Raw genomic sequence first — 19,179 nt, forward strand, 5'->3', positions numbered from 1 at the left:
CACTCCTTAGGGAGACGTTTTTTTTTCAGCTGGAAGGACTGGAGATTGGGGATTTCTCTTTGAAAAAATTATGAGCAAAGTGTGAAATCAGAATGAGTTTTGTTTCACATTTTAAATTAAAGATACTGTTGACATTATTACTTCCCTAACTGGTATTATACACACACACTGGGAAAACATTGTGTAAGAAATGAAATTAGGAATGTAATACAATTGCATTAATAAAATTTTAACTCTTTTGACATGGTTACTGTGAAACTATTAACTAATTTATTAGAGACCATTGCCATTATGTTAAAATCCTAAATATTTAATAAGTATATATTAAAAGGGGAAATTAATAATTACTATGTAGGAGAAAGTATAAAAGAAAAGATCTTGTAAAATCTTTTTTATTGATTAACCTCCCAGATTTCTTGAGACTACCTGGTTAAGGCCACAACATCCAATAATAATCCCTGGGAAATAATTTTTGAATTGGTTTACTGAGAAAAATGGGGTCTTCTCTTCCAGATGAAACATTCTTTTACAATGGGGGGGGGGAGGATTTACAAGTTTATTTACAATATGGCAATAAATATTTCTGTGATGATTTGAGATTATTAAAATATGAAGTTATACCTGAACTAGTATACATTGAAGTTGTATTTTGACCCAACTTAATTTCAACTCTCTAGTCTTACATGTTTAATCTGATGTAAAGCATATGGGGATTAAAACAATTCTACTCACTAAAGGAGACTGAGGAAATAGCACTCTGAGCCAATAGCACTTTATTAGAGTCCATGTTCCCTTCTGATGAAGTGGCTCTCAGGTCTTTCTCATAACCTGATATGCTTCCTCCTTTCAGGGCCCTATTTTTATAGGGTTAGATATCCAGTTATTGAAAAACAGTTATACCAAATATAGAATAGTTCCATACCAAAAAATAGAATAGAATAGTGACACATAAACCAAAATATGGAAAATAATATATCAGCAGGGTCACAAATTGGGTGAAGTAAGAAATATCTCCATACAAGATGGACAGGCTTCTCCCCAGGTTGGGAAGGAAGAAATGGCACAAGCTATTACAAATTGGTTCTAAGTGGTCACAAGATAGTCACCTGCTCCTATTGGACAAATGCTTGGTCTAGAGGTACAAAAATGTTTTGAAGTCTTTCCATTTAATTGTTGCCTCCGTTAGTCTGGGTTTAGTCACCATGGTAAATCAAAAGAAGAGTGTTGGGCCATTAGTTAAATTCCTATAGGTTAGTAAGTGAACTTAAAATCTGCAGCTCACAACTCTGGGACCTTATCCATAGATATGATTCTATCAAATTCCATCAAATACTGATTGGAATAGAGTAGGGGTCCAAATAATGCTGCATATTATTAACCAAATAATGCTGACAAAAAAAACCCTAAAAACACAATTGTCTTCAGAATACTCTTCCCTTTATTCCCTTCACAATCAGACTTTGATTTTGAGTTTTAGTGTAAAGCTAATGAAGTTAGATTGTGGCATATTGAATTTCATTTGCCTTTAATGATGAGGGATAGATATGGGTGTACCTAAATGAAATTAGGATTTAATTGAGGTCTAGTGGTAGGTTCCGGGTACAGGGCATCAAACAGAGTTCCCCTGCAACCCCCCTAGATTCGGCGCAAGGATATGAAGTTAAATGAAGTCTAGTGGTTGTGCGAGTCCACAATAAAAGCATTTAGTGGCTCGAAAAGCTAGAATGATAAAAGAGGTTTATTATGGGGTTTGGAAGTAAGGAAATAGGTGAAGGTAGAGATAAGGGCACCAGAGGGTCCAGTGGACAGAGGGTCCTGACATGCCAGACCTGAGGCTAGCATGTTTGGGACCTCTGCAAAGAGGGGGTTCCAGCTTGGCCCTTTATTATAATAGGAGATTTAGCTAGAGGGGCCTGTGGGTATAGTCTAGGTTGGCTCAGGTTGGGATCTTCTATTGGAAATCAAAGGGACCAGGATTTGTGAATCAAAAGGTAATTACATTAACTAGGAGGGGTTGGGAATCAGCAAGAAAGGAATCTTAAAGGGACCACACCCGCATCATTTAAGACATCTAGTTTGATATTAAACTAGATATATAGATTTGAAAGACATCCAAAGAGAGATAATGTTTCTGAGATGATCAAATGAGAGGATATAGAGATAAGGAAAGCTCAGGACATAACCTTGATAATGGTACAACACAGGGGAAGTAAAAGCAGCTGAGAAGGAATGGTCAGAGAGGTAGAACTAAAAGGATGCATGGCCACAAAAATTCAGAAGAGGGAGTATCCAAGGTTAGAAGGTGGCCAAACGTGTCAAATGCTACAAAGAGATCCAGAAATATGAAGACTCAGGGAAGACCAAAACTGTGTATGGTTCTCAAGTGCTCTGCCAATCTTTAACAAACATTTTGTTCTGTTACTTTTCCTCTTGCCTTCTTTTTCAGACAATCTACTATTAAAGACTGTCTGTTTTTTGGTCTGAATTTGGTAGTATCATTCTGGAGAAACTAACTGAGCCAAAATAGAGATTAGAGAGTATTTAATATTTTATTTGAAAGGAAGAAATTTACTGGAACCAAATGGATCCATGGTTTGGGCCCAGGGCTGAATGAGACTATCGTCTCCAAAAATCCAGCAAACAATGTGAGTTCTCAGTGACATATATAAACACATGGCTCAGACACAGGGGGTAGAGGGAAGCAGGGGCGGAGTCAGGATGCTAAGAGTGGGAATGGGACTCTGACAATACTGTTCTGACAGCGTGAGGAGAGCCACTGGAAATGGGGATAACATAATGGGGGGAAGCACCTTGGAGATGCCGAGAGGCATCTTGATAAGACAGTATCTGTTATTCTGATAGATTGGGATGGGGAGATGTTGGAATCTTTACAAAGTGTTAAGACATTGGAGTTGATAGAGACAATAGTTATCTGATTTGGCATGGTTCAGCATGATTGATTTGATCTTAGAAAGAGATATTTTGGGCCAGAACTTGAAACAAGGTACTAAGTGGAACTGATAGAACAATGCTTGTGTTCACACCTTTAGAGAGCTCATAAGTATTTAAGTACTCAATGGAGTTCACACGTTTGGGAGAATTCAGGGCTGGCTTAGTCTGAATTCACACCTCCCTTGAAGTTCTTAGGACCAGAGAGCACTCTGGGAGATAACCCAGAATCCCTGCCTCGAGAAGGAGGAGTTAACCTTTGGGAGATGATATATATGGAGGAAGCTCTTAGAGCTAAGGGAGAATTTCTCCGGAACATCAACAGCGGCTCTAAGACAGGACACTGGAAGAAAGCCTACAAGCCCTATCTTTGAGGCAAGAGATTCATTGCAGCTTCTACCTTGGTGCTGGCTGGAGGCTGAAGAAAGCAGAGGCAGAAGCCAAGCACAAAGCTGCAAGATCTCTTGGAGCCAGGCAGAGAGATAGGCCTCAACTAACTGGGCTAATTTGGAGGAGAAATAAACGTTTGCACTTTACCAGCTGGCTGCTATTTTGGAGTAATTATTTATTTCAACTGAGACTAAGGCTGCCTCCAGAAAAACCACCACAGGGAGAGGCATTCTGATATTCTAAAATATAAGATCTTTTATCCTTATCAAGTATTCTGATGATTAAGAGGGTGTTTGCAGGATTAACCAGAACAATTAGGTCACAATTCAGGGAAAATGAGGCAGGACAATTTAGGGAAACTGAGTCGGAATAATTAGGGAAACTGAGTCAGGACAATAAAAGAGAGTTGTGGCATAACAATAGTTTCTGGTTAGACATGCTCATTTCTTCCTAGACACCTCCAAATTCTGTTCTTAATGTTTTATGTTTTCATTTCATTCATTGATTGCTTTTCTGAACTACTCCAGGATCCTTGAGTGCCCTGTTGATGTTTTGTATGGTCAAATTATGGTCATTTTTCCTTTCTCCCTGCTTTCTTTTTTGTTCACTAGCCTCTAAAATCCTCCTCATTTGATCCCTTTCCTTCTTGATTCTAATAGCTAGTCCCAAATTCACTTAGTTATGTTTTAACACTGCAACATGAGCAGTGGGTTAATCACAAAAGTGAGGCAAGGGTGGAATAGCTGCTCAACATGCCCACAAAAACTTTTTGAGACTGAGTTGAACCCAATGATTGTGAAATAATGTTCATATTTTAAGTACTTGTTAATTTTTTATGCATCTTTTGTGTTCTATGTATTTATGGTGGAGAAAATAACTGTTCCAGACCTGATACCTACTTTAAATGTCTTAGTACTTTTCTTGAAGGGAAATACTGATTTCTTTTGTGGAAATTGTAGTCATGAGCCACATCTAAACCTTATGTTCAGATATATTCACTGGAGTTCTAGTCTCGTTTGTGGGTAAATCAGAATTATGAGAGAAAAAGCTGGAATTTCTCTTCTTTGGTCAGGTTGTCCTCCAAATGAATCCAGATCCACTTCATCTTAGACCTGAAATCCAAATGTGAGAAGAGCTTTCATTTGGGTCATGGATGACAGGCCAAAATATTGACCCTTTTTGTGATAGCATAGCACTGGAAGCAATGTGAGAGTATCCACTTAGATATGAATGTAATGAGATGTGATCATACGATAAGAAATGACAAATATGAACAATTCAAAAAAATGAAAAGACTTCTGTGATTGGATCTAGTCTAGATAGCTACATGAGGATTCTGGATCTTTTTTATTATTATTATTATTATTTTGACAGTTCTGGCTTACAGTTTTTTAGGGAATTATTCTTTTTGACCAGAGTCTGGGAAGATGTTAAGGACTGGGTCCCTGGTGTTACTTCTCAGGTTGAGAACTTTTTCTACCATGGACAGCCCTGTAGTACCTCAGGATTTGTGAGTCACTGCTGATCAGCACAAAGGGGCTAACCATTGGGAAACAAGAAGCCAAGAGGGCAGAGCTATGCAACAGCCAGGGTCTAGGTGTCATTGAGTGCATGCAGGCAGTCAAAATAGAATTAAGTAAGTAAAAAGTGACAAAGGTGCTCACTAGCAGAAGGATCATTTGGGTGGCTCTGGTCTCTGGGAAGAATCTAGGAAAAAAGCTATCAGAGTGAAGCTGTTGAACTCTCTTGTGGTGCTTGTGTAGGAGGTAAACCTTGTAGCCACTGGTAAAGCTAATGAAAGTCATACACACAGCATCAGGGAGGGAGAAGACAACTCCATGGAGTGAGGTACTAATAGGAGTCGTAGCATTCACAGAGCAGTATCCATATATATTTGTTTCTGAAGTGTTTCTGGTGCTCCTTGGTCCTTCAAGTTTCTCAAGAATACTAATATTTTGCAGCATGGGGAAAATCCAGCACAGGAGAATAGAGGGGATAATGTATCTTGGGACTCTGGTTTTAAGCTTCATGAACCTGGAGTTCTGAGGACTGATGTTGATGGCCTGAAAACCACTCAGAACACAGGTTATGCAGAGGGAAAGCCCTCGACCTACTCTGTGAAGGTAAAAGACAATTTTACAACCAATGTCATCCAGTAAATTTTTCAGACCCAAAGCTGCCAGTCCCTGAAGGAATCCCTTGGAGAGAAGCACCAAGGAATTAGCCAAAGCCAGCTGGCTGAGAATCAAATCTATTGGCCTCAGACTCTGACCAGTGAAGAAAAGAAAGCTGAAGAGATAAAGTAGGAAGAGGTTTCCCTGAATCCCAATTCCTGTCTGGGAGAAGAAGGCAATACTCAGGAGTATGTCCATAGGAATCATATTCTTGGTGTGGTGAGATGAAGAACTTCACTCTGAGCCTGAGGGCCCTGGAGAGAAACACAAGCACTTTATGCCGTCTTATTCCCATCTAAGGAAAACTAATGACATGAATCTTCCATGCTACAGATAGACAAAGGACACCTGCCATTTATACATTATTGGTTTGGGGAATCAGTTATTGTTCAGCTAAGATGTTAGTAGCCTCAGTTTCATTATCTGTATTTATGCCACGAATCATTTAACATTTTGTTCCAGGCTTAGCTTTTTGTTTTCCCTGAGCTCACTTAAGGAAACTAGTTGCTTGTTAACTATTCTGGCTCAAAGTCCTTACTTGACATTTTTCTCATCTGGTTACTTATTACTCTGCCAACTCATTTTGAACTTACAGTCTATTTTACTCCCCAGATCTTTCTTAATCACAGTCCTTTCTTTCTAGACATATTTGTTTCATACTCCCTCCTATATTAATGTAATATAGTTTTAGATCTCAGGTCTAAGACTTTATATTTAATTTCATTTTATTCGATTCAACCCAATGAATTTAGAAAGAGCTCTACAGATTAGAATGCTGGGCTGACACCTGCATCTTTGATTTCCTTCACAGGCTAATTGGACAATATTTCAGAGTCCGATTCTTTTTGTTAACAGTTTGGTCATGTATACTTATTGTGTATCTAATTTATATTTTAATGTATTTAACATCTACTGCCATCTGGGGAAGGGGGTGGAGGGAAGGAGGGGGAAAATGGGAACAAGAGGTTTGGCAATTGTTAATGCTGTAAAGTTACCCATACATATAACCTGTAAATAAAAGGCTATTAAAATGAAATAAAAAATAAAATGAAATGAAAAAAAAATAGAATGCTGGGCTGAGTAAAAAAAAAATCAAATTTAATGGGAAAAATATGTAGCACCTTTGGAATTCCTTCATGCAAAAGTTTCTCCTGCCAAAGATTCCCCTACTCATTTTTTGAGGCACAGGGATTGGGGGTAGGTGTGGTAGGAGTTATTATCCCCACAAAATCATGGCTTTTTAGTCCCCACCAGAGTAGTTACTTTTACCAACCATCCCATGGACAGATTAACTTTTAAAAAGATATTATATCCAATGGCATAAAAATTGATTGCCAAGAAAATATTCCTGCTTATTTCTATAAGTATACTTTTCCACAGTTTATAATAAGGGAGAATGCATACACACACACACACACACACACACAGAGAGAGAGAGAGAGAGAGAAAGAGAGAGAGAGAGAGAGAGAGAGAGAGAGAGAGAACATGTGAACAAAGAACTGATGAACATATATGAAATGCTAGGAAATAAACAGTTGTACACATGGAGGCAACCTTTTCTGGACACTGTGTAGCTTATCACTTTGGTTTCTGAATAGCAGCAAGTCCAGATGTGGCATAACAAGGATAAATTTTAGAGGGCATGTCTTCTCAGGAACATGGTGGTGAAGTCTGGAGAACCAGAAACAGAAATAAAAGAGCAGTTGTCTTGAGAACAGACCCCAAAGAGTTGTTAGCGTCTTATTCCTGAAAGATCTTATGAATTTATTTTAGATCCAGCTCCTACATCATAGTTATTGTCTTAATTAGTTTCTTTGCTAATTATCTGGGATCATCCAAATAAGGTTTCATGTCATCAGCAAACAGAGAATTTTTGCTTCTCTCTGCCTTTTTTGGTGCTCTTAATTTCTATCTTTCCTCCTTTTGCTGTTAGCACTTCTAGAACCATATGAAAAAAAAATAGACAAAATGAACATTCTTTTAAAAAAAATACTCAGTGTTTTTGCCTAAAAAAAAATACTGTTAAATTGGGTTTTAGACTATTTTTTTAGGGAATTATTCTTACCCCTAAAGAGAATTAGGGAATTAAGGCATAATAAAAATGCCTTATTTTTAACCCTATGCTTTGAAGGTTTTCTTTTTAAAACACTGATGAGTACTATATTAATTAACAACACACTAATGAACTAGACTAGTTAAGTGGAAAAAGAGGAAGAAGGAATCTATTTGACTAAGAAGGGGAAAATGTATCAGTAGATAAAAGCAAGAGAGAGAAACTAATACACTGAACTCCAAAAGAAAAGGACTAACTGTTGAGAAGAGGGAATCTAAAGAAAGAGAAAGTGAGTCATTAAGAATAGTTCACCTAAAAAATAGATTAAAGTAACAAGAGAAATTTAATACTGTTTTTACAACAGAAGAGGGAAAAATAATAACCTGATACCTTCTTCCCCCACCCCTCAATTTAGAGACAGCTAAAGAAAATTGTAAACCCAGCTCTTATAACTTGAAATTAAATAGATTAAACAATCCAAAAAATGAAGTTATGATATATTGGATAAAAAAACAAAACCCTACCATCTGATGTTAACAAGAAACACATTTAAACAACAAAGATGTACACAAAATAAAAACTGTCGTGATGGAATAATATTATGCATCCTAATGAATTAAAAAATAAAACAAATTAGAGATTGCCACTACGTTATCAAACATCAGCAAAACAAACATTAAAAATATTAAAATACAATAAAAATAAATAAGTAAACTATTTTAGGCTGATATGACAAAACAATATCAGTAATAAATGTATACACTCCAAATGCCTTAGCATTTTAAAATTCATACATGAAATGCTATCTGAGCTTCAAGAAGACATAGTAACACAATTGTGAGAGGAGACTTTAATAAGAGGTGGCTTGGTTTCTAGGAGGCTCTGAAGGAAAGTGGAGGAGAAGAGATATTAGACTGTCTATCAAACTGAAGGTCTATGTGCTGACCATATTGTATGACTATGAAACCTGGACAGTCTATCAGCACCATGTCAGAAAACAGAATCATTTCCATTTGAATTACCTTAGGAAGATTCTGAAGAGTTGAACAATGAGGGCCTTTTTCAAGCTGGAATAACAAGCACTCAACTTCCACTGCAAAGATGATCACTATGATGCTCTGTTAATGCTGTTTGAATGCTTTAAAGATTGTTTTTTGGAGAACTCAAACAAGGCAAGCACTTATTTAGACAACAGAAGAAGTGATATAAGGACAGTTTCAAGGTCTCTGTAGAGGACTTTGGAATAAATTATGAGACATAGGAGACACTGACACAGGACTGCTGAGCATAGCATGCTCATATCAAAGAAGGCACAAAGGTGTTCTATGAACAAAGTAGAAATTTGCAAGCACTCAAAATAAATGTGAGAAGTACAAATTTAGAGACATTTAAACTCTAAATGATCATATGGACTATTTGTATCTAATATGTTGCACAATATTCTGAGCTTGTATTGGTCTGATCAGACATAGTCGGGTGCAGTGTACCTTGACCCCACCCTAATGATGTCATTTTGGTCTTCCTGGAAAATGGACAACAACCAATCAGTTTTGCCTAAGTCTATCAGAAAGATAAACAAAAGGGGAAAAAGTGGAACTGAACCAATTTCTGAAGAAACTAGAGTTAATAAAACTTTTGGCATCTTCTAAATAGGAAGCAAAAGATTGTATATGTTCTGCACCATATGAAATTTTTACAAATATTGACCATACACTAGGGCATAAGGATATTGCAAACAACTCTAATAGGACAAAAATAATGAATATATGCTTTATAGATCATAATAAATTCAGAATAGAAATTATTTCAGGAATGAAAAACAAAAGATACAGATCTAAAAGGAGACTTAATGAAATTTTAAATTAAAATGGGTTAAAGAGAAAATCTATAGTTTTTCTATGTAATAAGAAATAACCATGAAAAGAAAGTCATAAAAAACATACCAAATTTTTTGGGATGCAGTTAATTCAGTCACTCAGGGAAAAATAATATCCTTACAGTAATACATTAACCAAATCAAAAAAGAGAAGCTCAAGGAACTGAATATGCACTAAAATTATATAATCAACAAATGAATCTAAAATAAGCACAAAGCAGGAGAAATAAAAGATTAGAAGGGAAACAGATAAATAGAACCCCCTCATAAATAGATAAATAAGATTAAAATCTGATTTCTTTAAAAAATTAATGAAATTTATAAACACTTAGATAATCTGATTAAAAAGAAGAGCAGAAAATCAACTCAATAAAATAGCAAATGAATAAGGTAAAATCACAACAAAACCCAAAGAAAAAAGAATAATAAAAATAAATTATACACAGCCATAGTCTAACACAATAGAAAACAGAACAGATATAGGAGAATACCTTCAAAATTATATTAAAAAAATGGAAGTCCTGGGAAAATTAATGAATGGAAGATAGGGACTATGAGGGCAGAGGAATATTCAAAAGTGAGAAGGTTGCTGAGGCTGGTTGCAATGTCTAGAATGTCAGAGGCAATTCAGTTTAATAGTCTCCTTGTCTGATCTTTTAAATATACTTTCTTTAATTTTCATGATGCCCTTTTGGTGTCTATTTTGACTATATTTATTTGTGGGCTTGCTAATTTTACAACTGTATTTAAGTTCACCAATTAGATATTTTCTATTTTTTCCCTATTCTCCTAATACTTGTTTTCAGAGATGGCACTTTTCTTCTGAATAATGATTTGCTGCATCAAGGAAATTAGGGTAAGATGTATAATTGTTATCAGCTTCTTATATATAGTTATTGTTTTTATGCTTTCTGCTTTGACTCAGTTATTCACGTTGTTAGTATTCAGTCTCTAGGTTTGTTCACTGCATATGTTATTTTCTATTTTTACAGCATTACAATCCTTAAATGATGTGGTTGTGTGCTCTACTAATATTTATTGATATTATTCTGTGCTGTAGCATGCCAGGTGAAAACTTATAATACCCATGTCATATACTCATGAAAATGTTCTTTTAAAAATATTTCATTTTTTACCCCAATTGCAGGTTAAACATTTAAAAAAAAAGAGGGGCAGCTGGGTGGTGCAGTAGATAAAGCACCAGCCCTGGATTCAGGAGGATCTGAGTTCAAATTTGATCTCAGACACTTTAATACTTCCTAAAAAGAGGTTTGAGTTTCAAATTCTATCTGTCCTTCACTTTTCTCCCTGCCTGCTCTTTTTGAGCTAGTTAGCAATCTATTACGGGTTATGAGTACAATTACATAAAGTATTTCTATGTTAGTATTTCTTCTTGCAAGAAAACTCCAATCAAAAGAAAGACAGGAAGGAAGGAAGGAAGCAAAATATAATGTGCTTCATTATATATTTAGACATCAATTTTTTTTTTCTGGAAGTAGATAGCATTTTTCATCATTTGTCTGTATGTCTTGGATCACTATATTCCTTGAAAATACTTAAGTCATCCACAATATTTCCTGCTATGATATTTCTGTTATTGAATACAATGTTTTTATAGTTCTGCTCACTTTCTATCAGGTTAGATAAGTCTTTCAAAGTGTTTTTGAAATCATCCTGCTCAACATTTCTTATAGCACAATAATGTTCCATTACCATCATCTAGTACAACGTGTTCAGCCATTCCCTAGTTAATGGGCATCCCCTCAATGTGAATTCTTTGCCACCACAAAAAGAACTCTTATAAATATGTTTGTACATTTAGATCGTTTTGGTTTTTTTTTTTTTTTGTATGTCTTTTTTGAATACAGACTTAGCAGTGGTATTAGTGGATCAAAAGGAATGCAAAGTTTTATAGCCCTTTTGGAATGAAAATGTTCTTGAGGGGGATCATTATCCTAAAAGTAGCTTGATGATGTAGTAGATAGTGTGCTGGAACTCAGGAATTCCTGAATTGAAATCTGATCTCAAACACTGGCTGTGTGATCCTTGTTACGTCACTGCTTGCTTCAGTTTCCTCAACTGTAAAATGGAGACCATACTAGTACTTACCTTTCAGGACTATTATGGAATAAAGTGAGTTAATATCAGGAAAGCACTTGGCACAGTTCCCAGGAAAAAAAATGCTTAATAGATGCTTGTTGTCTTCCTACCTGCAGCCCTCTTTCCTCAGGCTTACCCCTCCAGAGAAGTTGTCAGGTAATAAATCACGGAATCAGAGGCAAAACCAATAGTTTTAGCTATTGAATCCTTTCCCAAGGGTATAGAGGTAGTTATTTCTCAACCTGATAACAATAGAATTGGTGTTTATTATCTTCCTGAGGCACATAGCCAAATTATAACCGACATGGATTATCACAACTTATTTGTGATGACTCACTTTGGCACAAATGGCATTGTCAGAAGGAAGCTGAGAAAGGTTATCAAAAATTATGAGATGAGAAACTGAAGGCCATTGGCACGTAGGTTTTCTTTTCATTACTGTTGCTCAATGAAAGTGTTATACAGAAGAGAAAAACTCAATTGGAAAATGAACATCTTATAAGCAGATATAAAAAAAAATAATGATTTGGTAGATGGACCAGTCTCTTGTAACATTCTAGTTCTTAGGACTAAAGGCAAAAAATTTCTGCATCCTGAGAGGAGAGAATAAAGATGTGTATTCTGATAACACGCAGGCCACTGAATGTAGCCAATCTTTGAGAACTTAAACACTGAAACATCACTGACAGTCATCAGAAGTAGAAAGTTTTTTATATAAAAATCTAAACTAGTGAGTCATTTTTGAAGATGATCACCCCATCTTCGATCTTGTTATACTTAGAGTCCATCTTGTGGTAATCTGGTCCCTACTATCATCCCACTGATTAATTAGAGTCTACAAGGTTCTGTGGTGTCCTCATTACTTCTGGATACTCAACTTGATAGGTATAGCCAAGGAAGCACAATACCCCCTATTTTCACTATGCTCAGTACCTTGGCTGGTTATATAAAATATCCTCCAACAAAGTTCCTTATGATGGGTTGATAAGTTTTATTTAGAAATTGTTCTTTTTTTCCTTCCAGTCTCCTATTTAGATTGTAACAAAATTACCCATGTGGATAGCAATTGCTATTAAATATAGGCAATCATATGATCACAGAATCATAAAACCATTGACTTAGAGCTAAAAAGAGAACTTAGTAGCTGTCTCATTTTACTCATTTAGGGAACTAGGACAGAGATGTTGAGTGAGCTAATAAATATCTGAGATGGGATTTGAACTTTAGTCTGCCTGACTGCAAGTCCAGTACTCTATCCACTTGAAATTAATTATCTTTCTTTCCAGCCATTCCCATAGCTCTCCAAAGAGCACTGATTCAGATCATAGTGCACAAGACCAGCAGTGATCTGGAGATACACAGGTAATAGGTTATGGTGGTGTTCAGACACAATTTATTTAACATACCTTTCCATTTTCTCTTGTTGTTTCATATGATATATGGATTTGTCTACCCAATAGAGTGGCATAAAGAAGGACCAACAGTATAAGAAATGACATAAATAGATGTAAATGAGAAGAAGGAAGAGCCAAGGACTACAGAGGACTTTGAATGGGAGAGGAAACAGAAATCAGCTGGAGTTAGAGGTGCAAGAGAAACATTTCTCAGATTCTGAAGGAAAAAATGCCAATACCTGTTTCACAGACTTTCTTCTCTGTAATATACAAACATCTTGCATGCATTTCTACGTTCCCCCTTCACTTTTTGACTCTGAAGACAGAATCTTTGTGGCTAAGCCTGAAACACAGGAACTCACCTTGCTTTTGTCTCTGTTTCTGAGCCTGACGATGACTCCAGCAATAAGTGTATTCTTTGATTTGGTTATATGTTTGCATATATATGGGGGATACGTGCAGGGCTGTCTTTATAAGACATGATTCACTGATCTGATCTGCCCCCAGAGCAGTAATAATCACGTCTCCTGAAAAACACGGAACACTATCTACATGTCCCCAAGGTGCAAATTAGAAAAGCAATTAATGTTGATTAATCATAATTCTCAGCAATTACCAATGAATATGAAAAGTGTCAAGAAAGTAGCAGGAGCAGCTGAGGGAGAAGATGACATGAAGGTGGGGCAGTTCACAGTGATTGGACTTGACAAGTAAGGGCCTCTGAACCTGTGTCTGTCCACTGGATTGGATTTGGGGATCGTTCTCTGAGTGCTCCCAGGCTCACTGTATATACCCATTGTATCTCCAGAGGGGATTTTTTTTCATATTCAATGTTTTCACAAGTGCTTGGAGTGTTCTCAACTACTCAGTCCTGATGGAGTAACTTTTTTTTTTAATAACTTTTTATTGACAGAACCCATGCCAGGGTAATTTTTTACAACATTCTCCCTTGCACTCACTTCTGTTCCGATTTTTCCCCTCCCTCCCTCCACCCTCTCCCCCAGATGGCAAGCAGTCCTATATATGTTAAATAGATTACAGTAGATCTTGGATACAATCTATGTGTGCAGAACCGAACAGTTTTCTTGTTGCTCAGGGAGAATTGGATATAGAAGGTATAAATAACCCGGGAAGAAAAACAAAAATGCAAGCAGTTTACATTCATTTCCCAGTGTTCTTTCTTTAGGTGTAGCTGCTTCTGTCCATCCTTGATCAATTGAAACTAAGTTAGATCTTCTCTTTGTTGAAGAAATCCACTTCCATCAGAATACATCCTCATACAGTATCATTGTTGAGGTATATAATGATCCTGATGGAGTAACTTAGATTAATAATAAGGACATGATACTGGAAAGATGGGCTGAACCCTTCCATGGTATTCCCAACAGACCATCATCAGCCAAAGCTAAAGCCAATGATTATATATTTCAAGTTGAAATCAGTCCCTTTCTAGCCTGACTTCCAAGTGAAGAAGAGGTTTCAATTGCCACTAGTCTTTTTTCACATGACTAAGCACCTGCTATTGATTCTATTCCAGCTGAGATTTTACAGGGTAGGGAGGCCATTGCTTATATAAAAGCTAACTGAAAATTTTGGGTGTATATGATAAAAGCAAGTTATTCCTCAGGAATTTAAGGTCTCTATAATCTTTATAATGTTAAAGGGAATAGATTGTCATGTAAGAATCACAGGAATGTGTTGGAGGGGGTATCTCCCAGTTATTGGTGGTAAAATTTTTGTCAGAGTCCTGATTAATAAGTTGATCCTTCACCTGGAAGGTGATCATCTATTTAAGAGCCAGTAGTGCTTCAAAAAGGACCTATAAATGGTTGATATGATGTTTGCTGCCTGAGCCCTCCAGAAGAAAGATGTACAGAATGTTTGTTAATCTGACCAGGGCATTTAATGCTGTCAGTTCTGAGGACTTGTGGAAAATCATGACAAAATTTACTTAAAATTTGTTTGCCTGGAAAAGTTCATTAGTATTTTATGCCAGTTTCCTGACAGTATGTTTTCTCAGGAAGGTAATTTCCCCTTAATATTTCTTTTCTTTTTTTCCTTTTTTTTTTTTTTTTTTTTTTTTGCTGAGACAATTTTGGTTAAGTGACTTGCCCAGGGTCACACAGCTAAGGAAGTGTTAAGTGCCTGAAGTCAGATTTGAATTCAGGTCCCCCTGACTTCAGGGCTGGTGTTCTATCCACTGCACCACCTAGTTGCCCCTAATATTTCTTTAAATAAGATATTTAGGCATTTTTTTATGTGGAAATGGAGGGTCATAACATTTGGGAAGTTCAGTGGTTCTTATTTTTTTGTAACTTCATTATATATATAAAACTTACCACCTCATAGTTTCTTGCTTTGTTGGTCAACTAAGTTTAATGGTTTTTTTCTTGTTTCAAGGAATCATTGGCTTCTATTTTGTTCATTCTAATTTTAAAATATTTCTCTGGGAAAGTTTTGTACCTCTTGTGATAAGTTGTTAAATCCTTTTTCAATTCTTTCTTCCATAGTTCTCATTTCTTTTCTAGTTTTACACCTCAAGTGTTATTGTTTTAGTTTCTTGCTTAATCTGCTCCAGGAATTCTAGTTGAATCTCTTTCCAAGCTATATTTTCTTTGTGACTTTTGCTTGTAGATAGTTTGGATTCATTTTCTTTTGTTGGGTTTATGTTCTGAAAGTCCTGGCCATCATAATAATAACTCATTATGGTGTGATTCTTTTTTTAAAACATCATTTCTATTGATTATTCATTTTTCCACTCTGCCTCCTGACCAGATTTGTTACAATAATTTGCTAATCATTTGTTAAATACATATAAATATTTAATAACTGCAAAAGAAAAACAAATCAGCAGTAAAGTTCACTAGTGAACATATATATGAAAGAGATTTTAAAATCCCATGCAAATTAATTTTTAATAAGTGTAAAAGAAAAACATAAATATTATCACTTGTTAGAAAAAAAGATTATCATCTTGTTAGCATACTCGTCACTCTTGATCAAAGAACAAGAAAAGGTAATGAAAAAGAGAGGACATCCTTGTATTATTGCAAAGTCTTTTTTTGCAACATTAAAAACTTTTGTAGCAAATTAGAGGTGACAAGGAGATTATGAAAACCGGAATATGTAATGGGACAATACATTGCAAAAAAAAAAAAAATACCAAACAAAATGGAGCTAGTTGATATAACTTTTATAATAAGCCATTTAGATTTTTAAAATCCACCTACATACAAATATATTTTATTCATTTTGATAACTTCTTTTGTTTTATGAGTTCTTTCCATTCACACTCACAATTACGATAATTGTTTTCTTCCATTTTCTGAAAATTTTTGTTCTCTCTACTCCTCTCTCCCTGTTTATTTTAAGCTTTTTTCCTCCCCCCCTCACCCTTTTAAACTTCATTGAAAATAAACTAATCTAGACTAAAGGGTTATTACTGTGTTGTTTAGAGTTCTAAAGCCATTCGAAGTGGCTTTTTACAAATTATGGTGTTATATAAATGACCTTTCTAGTTCTGTTCATTTTACTCTGTATCAGTTCATAGAGAGCTTTCTAGTCTATCCTACAATTGATTCTTTTTATAGTACACGATATTCCATTATGTTAATGTGCCATAATTTGTTGAGTTATTCCTCAATAGGATAGTAATGTTGGGTTACCATAAGAAAGCCCCTTTTAATATTATTGTATGCATAAATCCTTTCACTCTTTTTCTTTATTACTTTGGAGTGTAGACATGTAATATTCTCTTTAAAACATAATGTTCTTTGTTGAGGTTTCCTTGGGGTCTCTGGAGGCAGCCTTCAGTTCAGTTCAGTAATCACCACACGAGTGCAGCCAGGTGTTAAAGTCCAAATCCTTTATTATCTCTTTCAAACTCTTGTCTCCTTTCCTGGGGCCCAGTTAGCTTTCTTAGAGGCCTGTCTCTCTCCTTGGTTCTGTGGGCTTGAGCTCCCACCTCCTTCTCTGTCCTCTGAATCTCTCTGAATCCAAAGGTTTGTGCTTCAGCCTCCAGCCACAACAAAGGTGGAAGATGGAATGAATCTGTCTCAGCCTCCCAGAGCTTCTAGTGGGCTTGTCCCTTGTGGCCCTGAGAGCTTCTTGCTTATATGCTGTACATTGACTACAAACCAATCAATATATCACTAGGAAACCATTATTTGTCATAGGATTAAATCAATGCTAAACTAGATTTAATCATTGTCTCCTCAATTGCACTTAGTACCTTGTTTCAAGTTCTAGCCCATAACATCTCTTTGTAGGATTAAATCAATCATGCTGAACCACGCTAAATTAGAAACTATTGTCTCCATCAATTCCACTGACTTAGCACCTTAAGAGAATCCTTTGTTTCAAGTTCAGAGTTCTGGTTCATAACACATTTCTGTTCTCTTCAGACTTTATGCATGACAATGAGAATAATAGTTTAAGGAATCATAACCTGAGTTGACTCTCTTGACCCTACACTGAATATCCTCAAAGCTACCCCTGCTTCTAAAAAAAACGGGAGGTGCATTCAACATCGAGGTTGCAATACTTTAGATTTAATAGGATGTGGGTATTCCTTCCTTCTCATCAGAATCTTCCAGAAGTCAGTCTGGTCAGGTATTTTAGCTTGATAGTAGCATCAGAATCTGAGTTTTCCATCCCAGAAATGAGCACAGTAATACTTGGGAACTCCTGGGTAATTATTAGCCAACACACAAGGGCTAGCAATTGGGAAATATGAAAATAGGAAGGCAGAGGCATATATCAATTAGAATGGGAGATTTAAAAAATATATAAGATGTCACAGGGGAATTAAGAGGAAACAAAGGTAATCACCACTAATAGGATAGTTTTCTTGTTTTTTTCAAGAGAAGTTCTGGCAGAGATGCAGATAATTTGGATTTGATGGATTTGTGATGCCTGTGTAGAGGAAATACTATGTTGACACTGGAAAATACCATGATCCCCACCTACACAGAATCCGGAAAGGACAGAATGATTGCAAAAATGGAGCCATGACATATAGAAGAAATTAAATGGTAACAATATTTGCAATCCTGTTTCTCAGGAACGTTTCTGCTATGAGCTGACCATTAATTCTCCAAGAAATTATGAAATTTAAAAACAAATGGAGAGTCCAACAAGATACTGGAGGGACTCTGTTCTGCCTGTATGAAGTTACTGGGGCTGATGGTAATGACCTGAAAGGCACTCTGAGTATAAATTATGTTTAGAGGCAAACCCTGAGCCATTCTGAAGGAAGAAAATTTTACAGCTAATGACATTGAGAAATTCTTCAGATTCAAAACCACCCTTGTTTGGGGGATGCTCTTGGAAAGAAGCACCAATAAATTGGCCGAGAACAACAGGATAAAATCATATCTCTGTTTTAGTTTATGTCTATTAAGATACACTTAAAGATAAAGAGACAAGTAAGGAAGGGATTCCTAAGGACTCGAATTCCTTCCTGAGAGAAGACAATAGTTAGGATAATAACATTAGGAGAGCAATTCTTGGAGTCTTGGGAAGAGAAATTGTTATGTGAGTAAGAAGTATCCATAGGAAAACACAAGTTAATGGTATTTATGAACATTATCTCTTCAATCCCACCCGAAGGAACTTATTGAGAATATCTTCTTTTATTTCTTTATGTTGACATTATTGATTTCTTAGTAAGGAAATGAATACATAAATTAATTTATAAAGTCTTATCATTTCCATTATATTGGCTCAGCCTAACCATGAAAAATTAATATTTCTTTACTTGTTTTATTTTTTCATTTTCCCCAAGAGAGTCACATAATATTTAGTCCTTTTTGCAGTATTTTAGGGAGCATTTCTTTTTTAATCCCATTTCTTCCAATGACAAAGATGTCATTGACATCATTGGACTTATGGATGCAATGACAAATACTAGGTTCATTTTATTATGTTATATGTTTGTTTTTAACATATTCTACCGATCTGACTTCTTTTAGTAGCAATATATACATATAGTTGTGATACAGGAGACATCTGCCAGTGGCTGCTGGAGCTCTAATTCAGACCTATAGAATGGATCTCTTCATGTGAGAGGATGATGATGATGATACAAGGAAGGTGAGAGGCAGTTGCTGTTCTCTAGCCTCTCCACTGAGAGGCAGTTGTGTTGTCTGACCTCTCTGCGCTTCCCTCTTGCCTCCAATTCATTTTATTTCCAATCCACAAGGAACATCTGCATCAAAGGCTGCTTTGCCACTCCTTCAAGTG

At 36.0% G+C, this 19,179-nt stretch overlaps 1 protein-coding gene across 1 annotated transcript; it reads right to left on the bottom strand.

Moving 5' to 3' along the window:
• Window positions 1-4,790: 4,790 nt before the first annotated feature.
• Window positions 4,791-5,720, bottom strand: LOC105750120 (vomeronasal type-1 receptor 1-like). Its single transcript, XM_012546934.1, has one exon. The coding sequence runs from the start codon at window positions 5,718-5,720 to the stop codon at window positions 4,791-4,793; it is 930 nt and encodes a 309-aa protein (XP_012402388.1).
• Window positions 5,721-19,179: the final 13,459 nt, after the last annotated feature.

The sequence above is a fragment of the Sarcophilus harrisii genome, chromosome 3, assembly GCF_902635505.1.
Source record: "Sarcophilus harrisii chromosome 3, mSarHar1.11, whole genome shotgun sequence".
Lineage (NCBI taxonomy): Eukaryota > Metazoa > Chordata > Mammalia > Dasyuromorphia > Dasyuridae > Sarcophilus > Sarcophilus harrisii.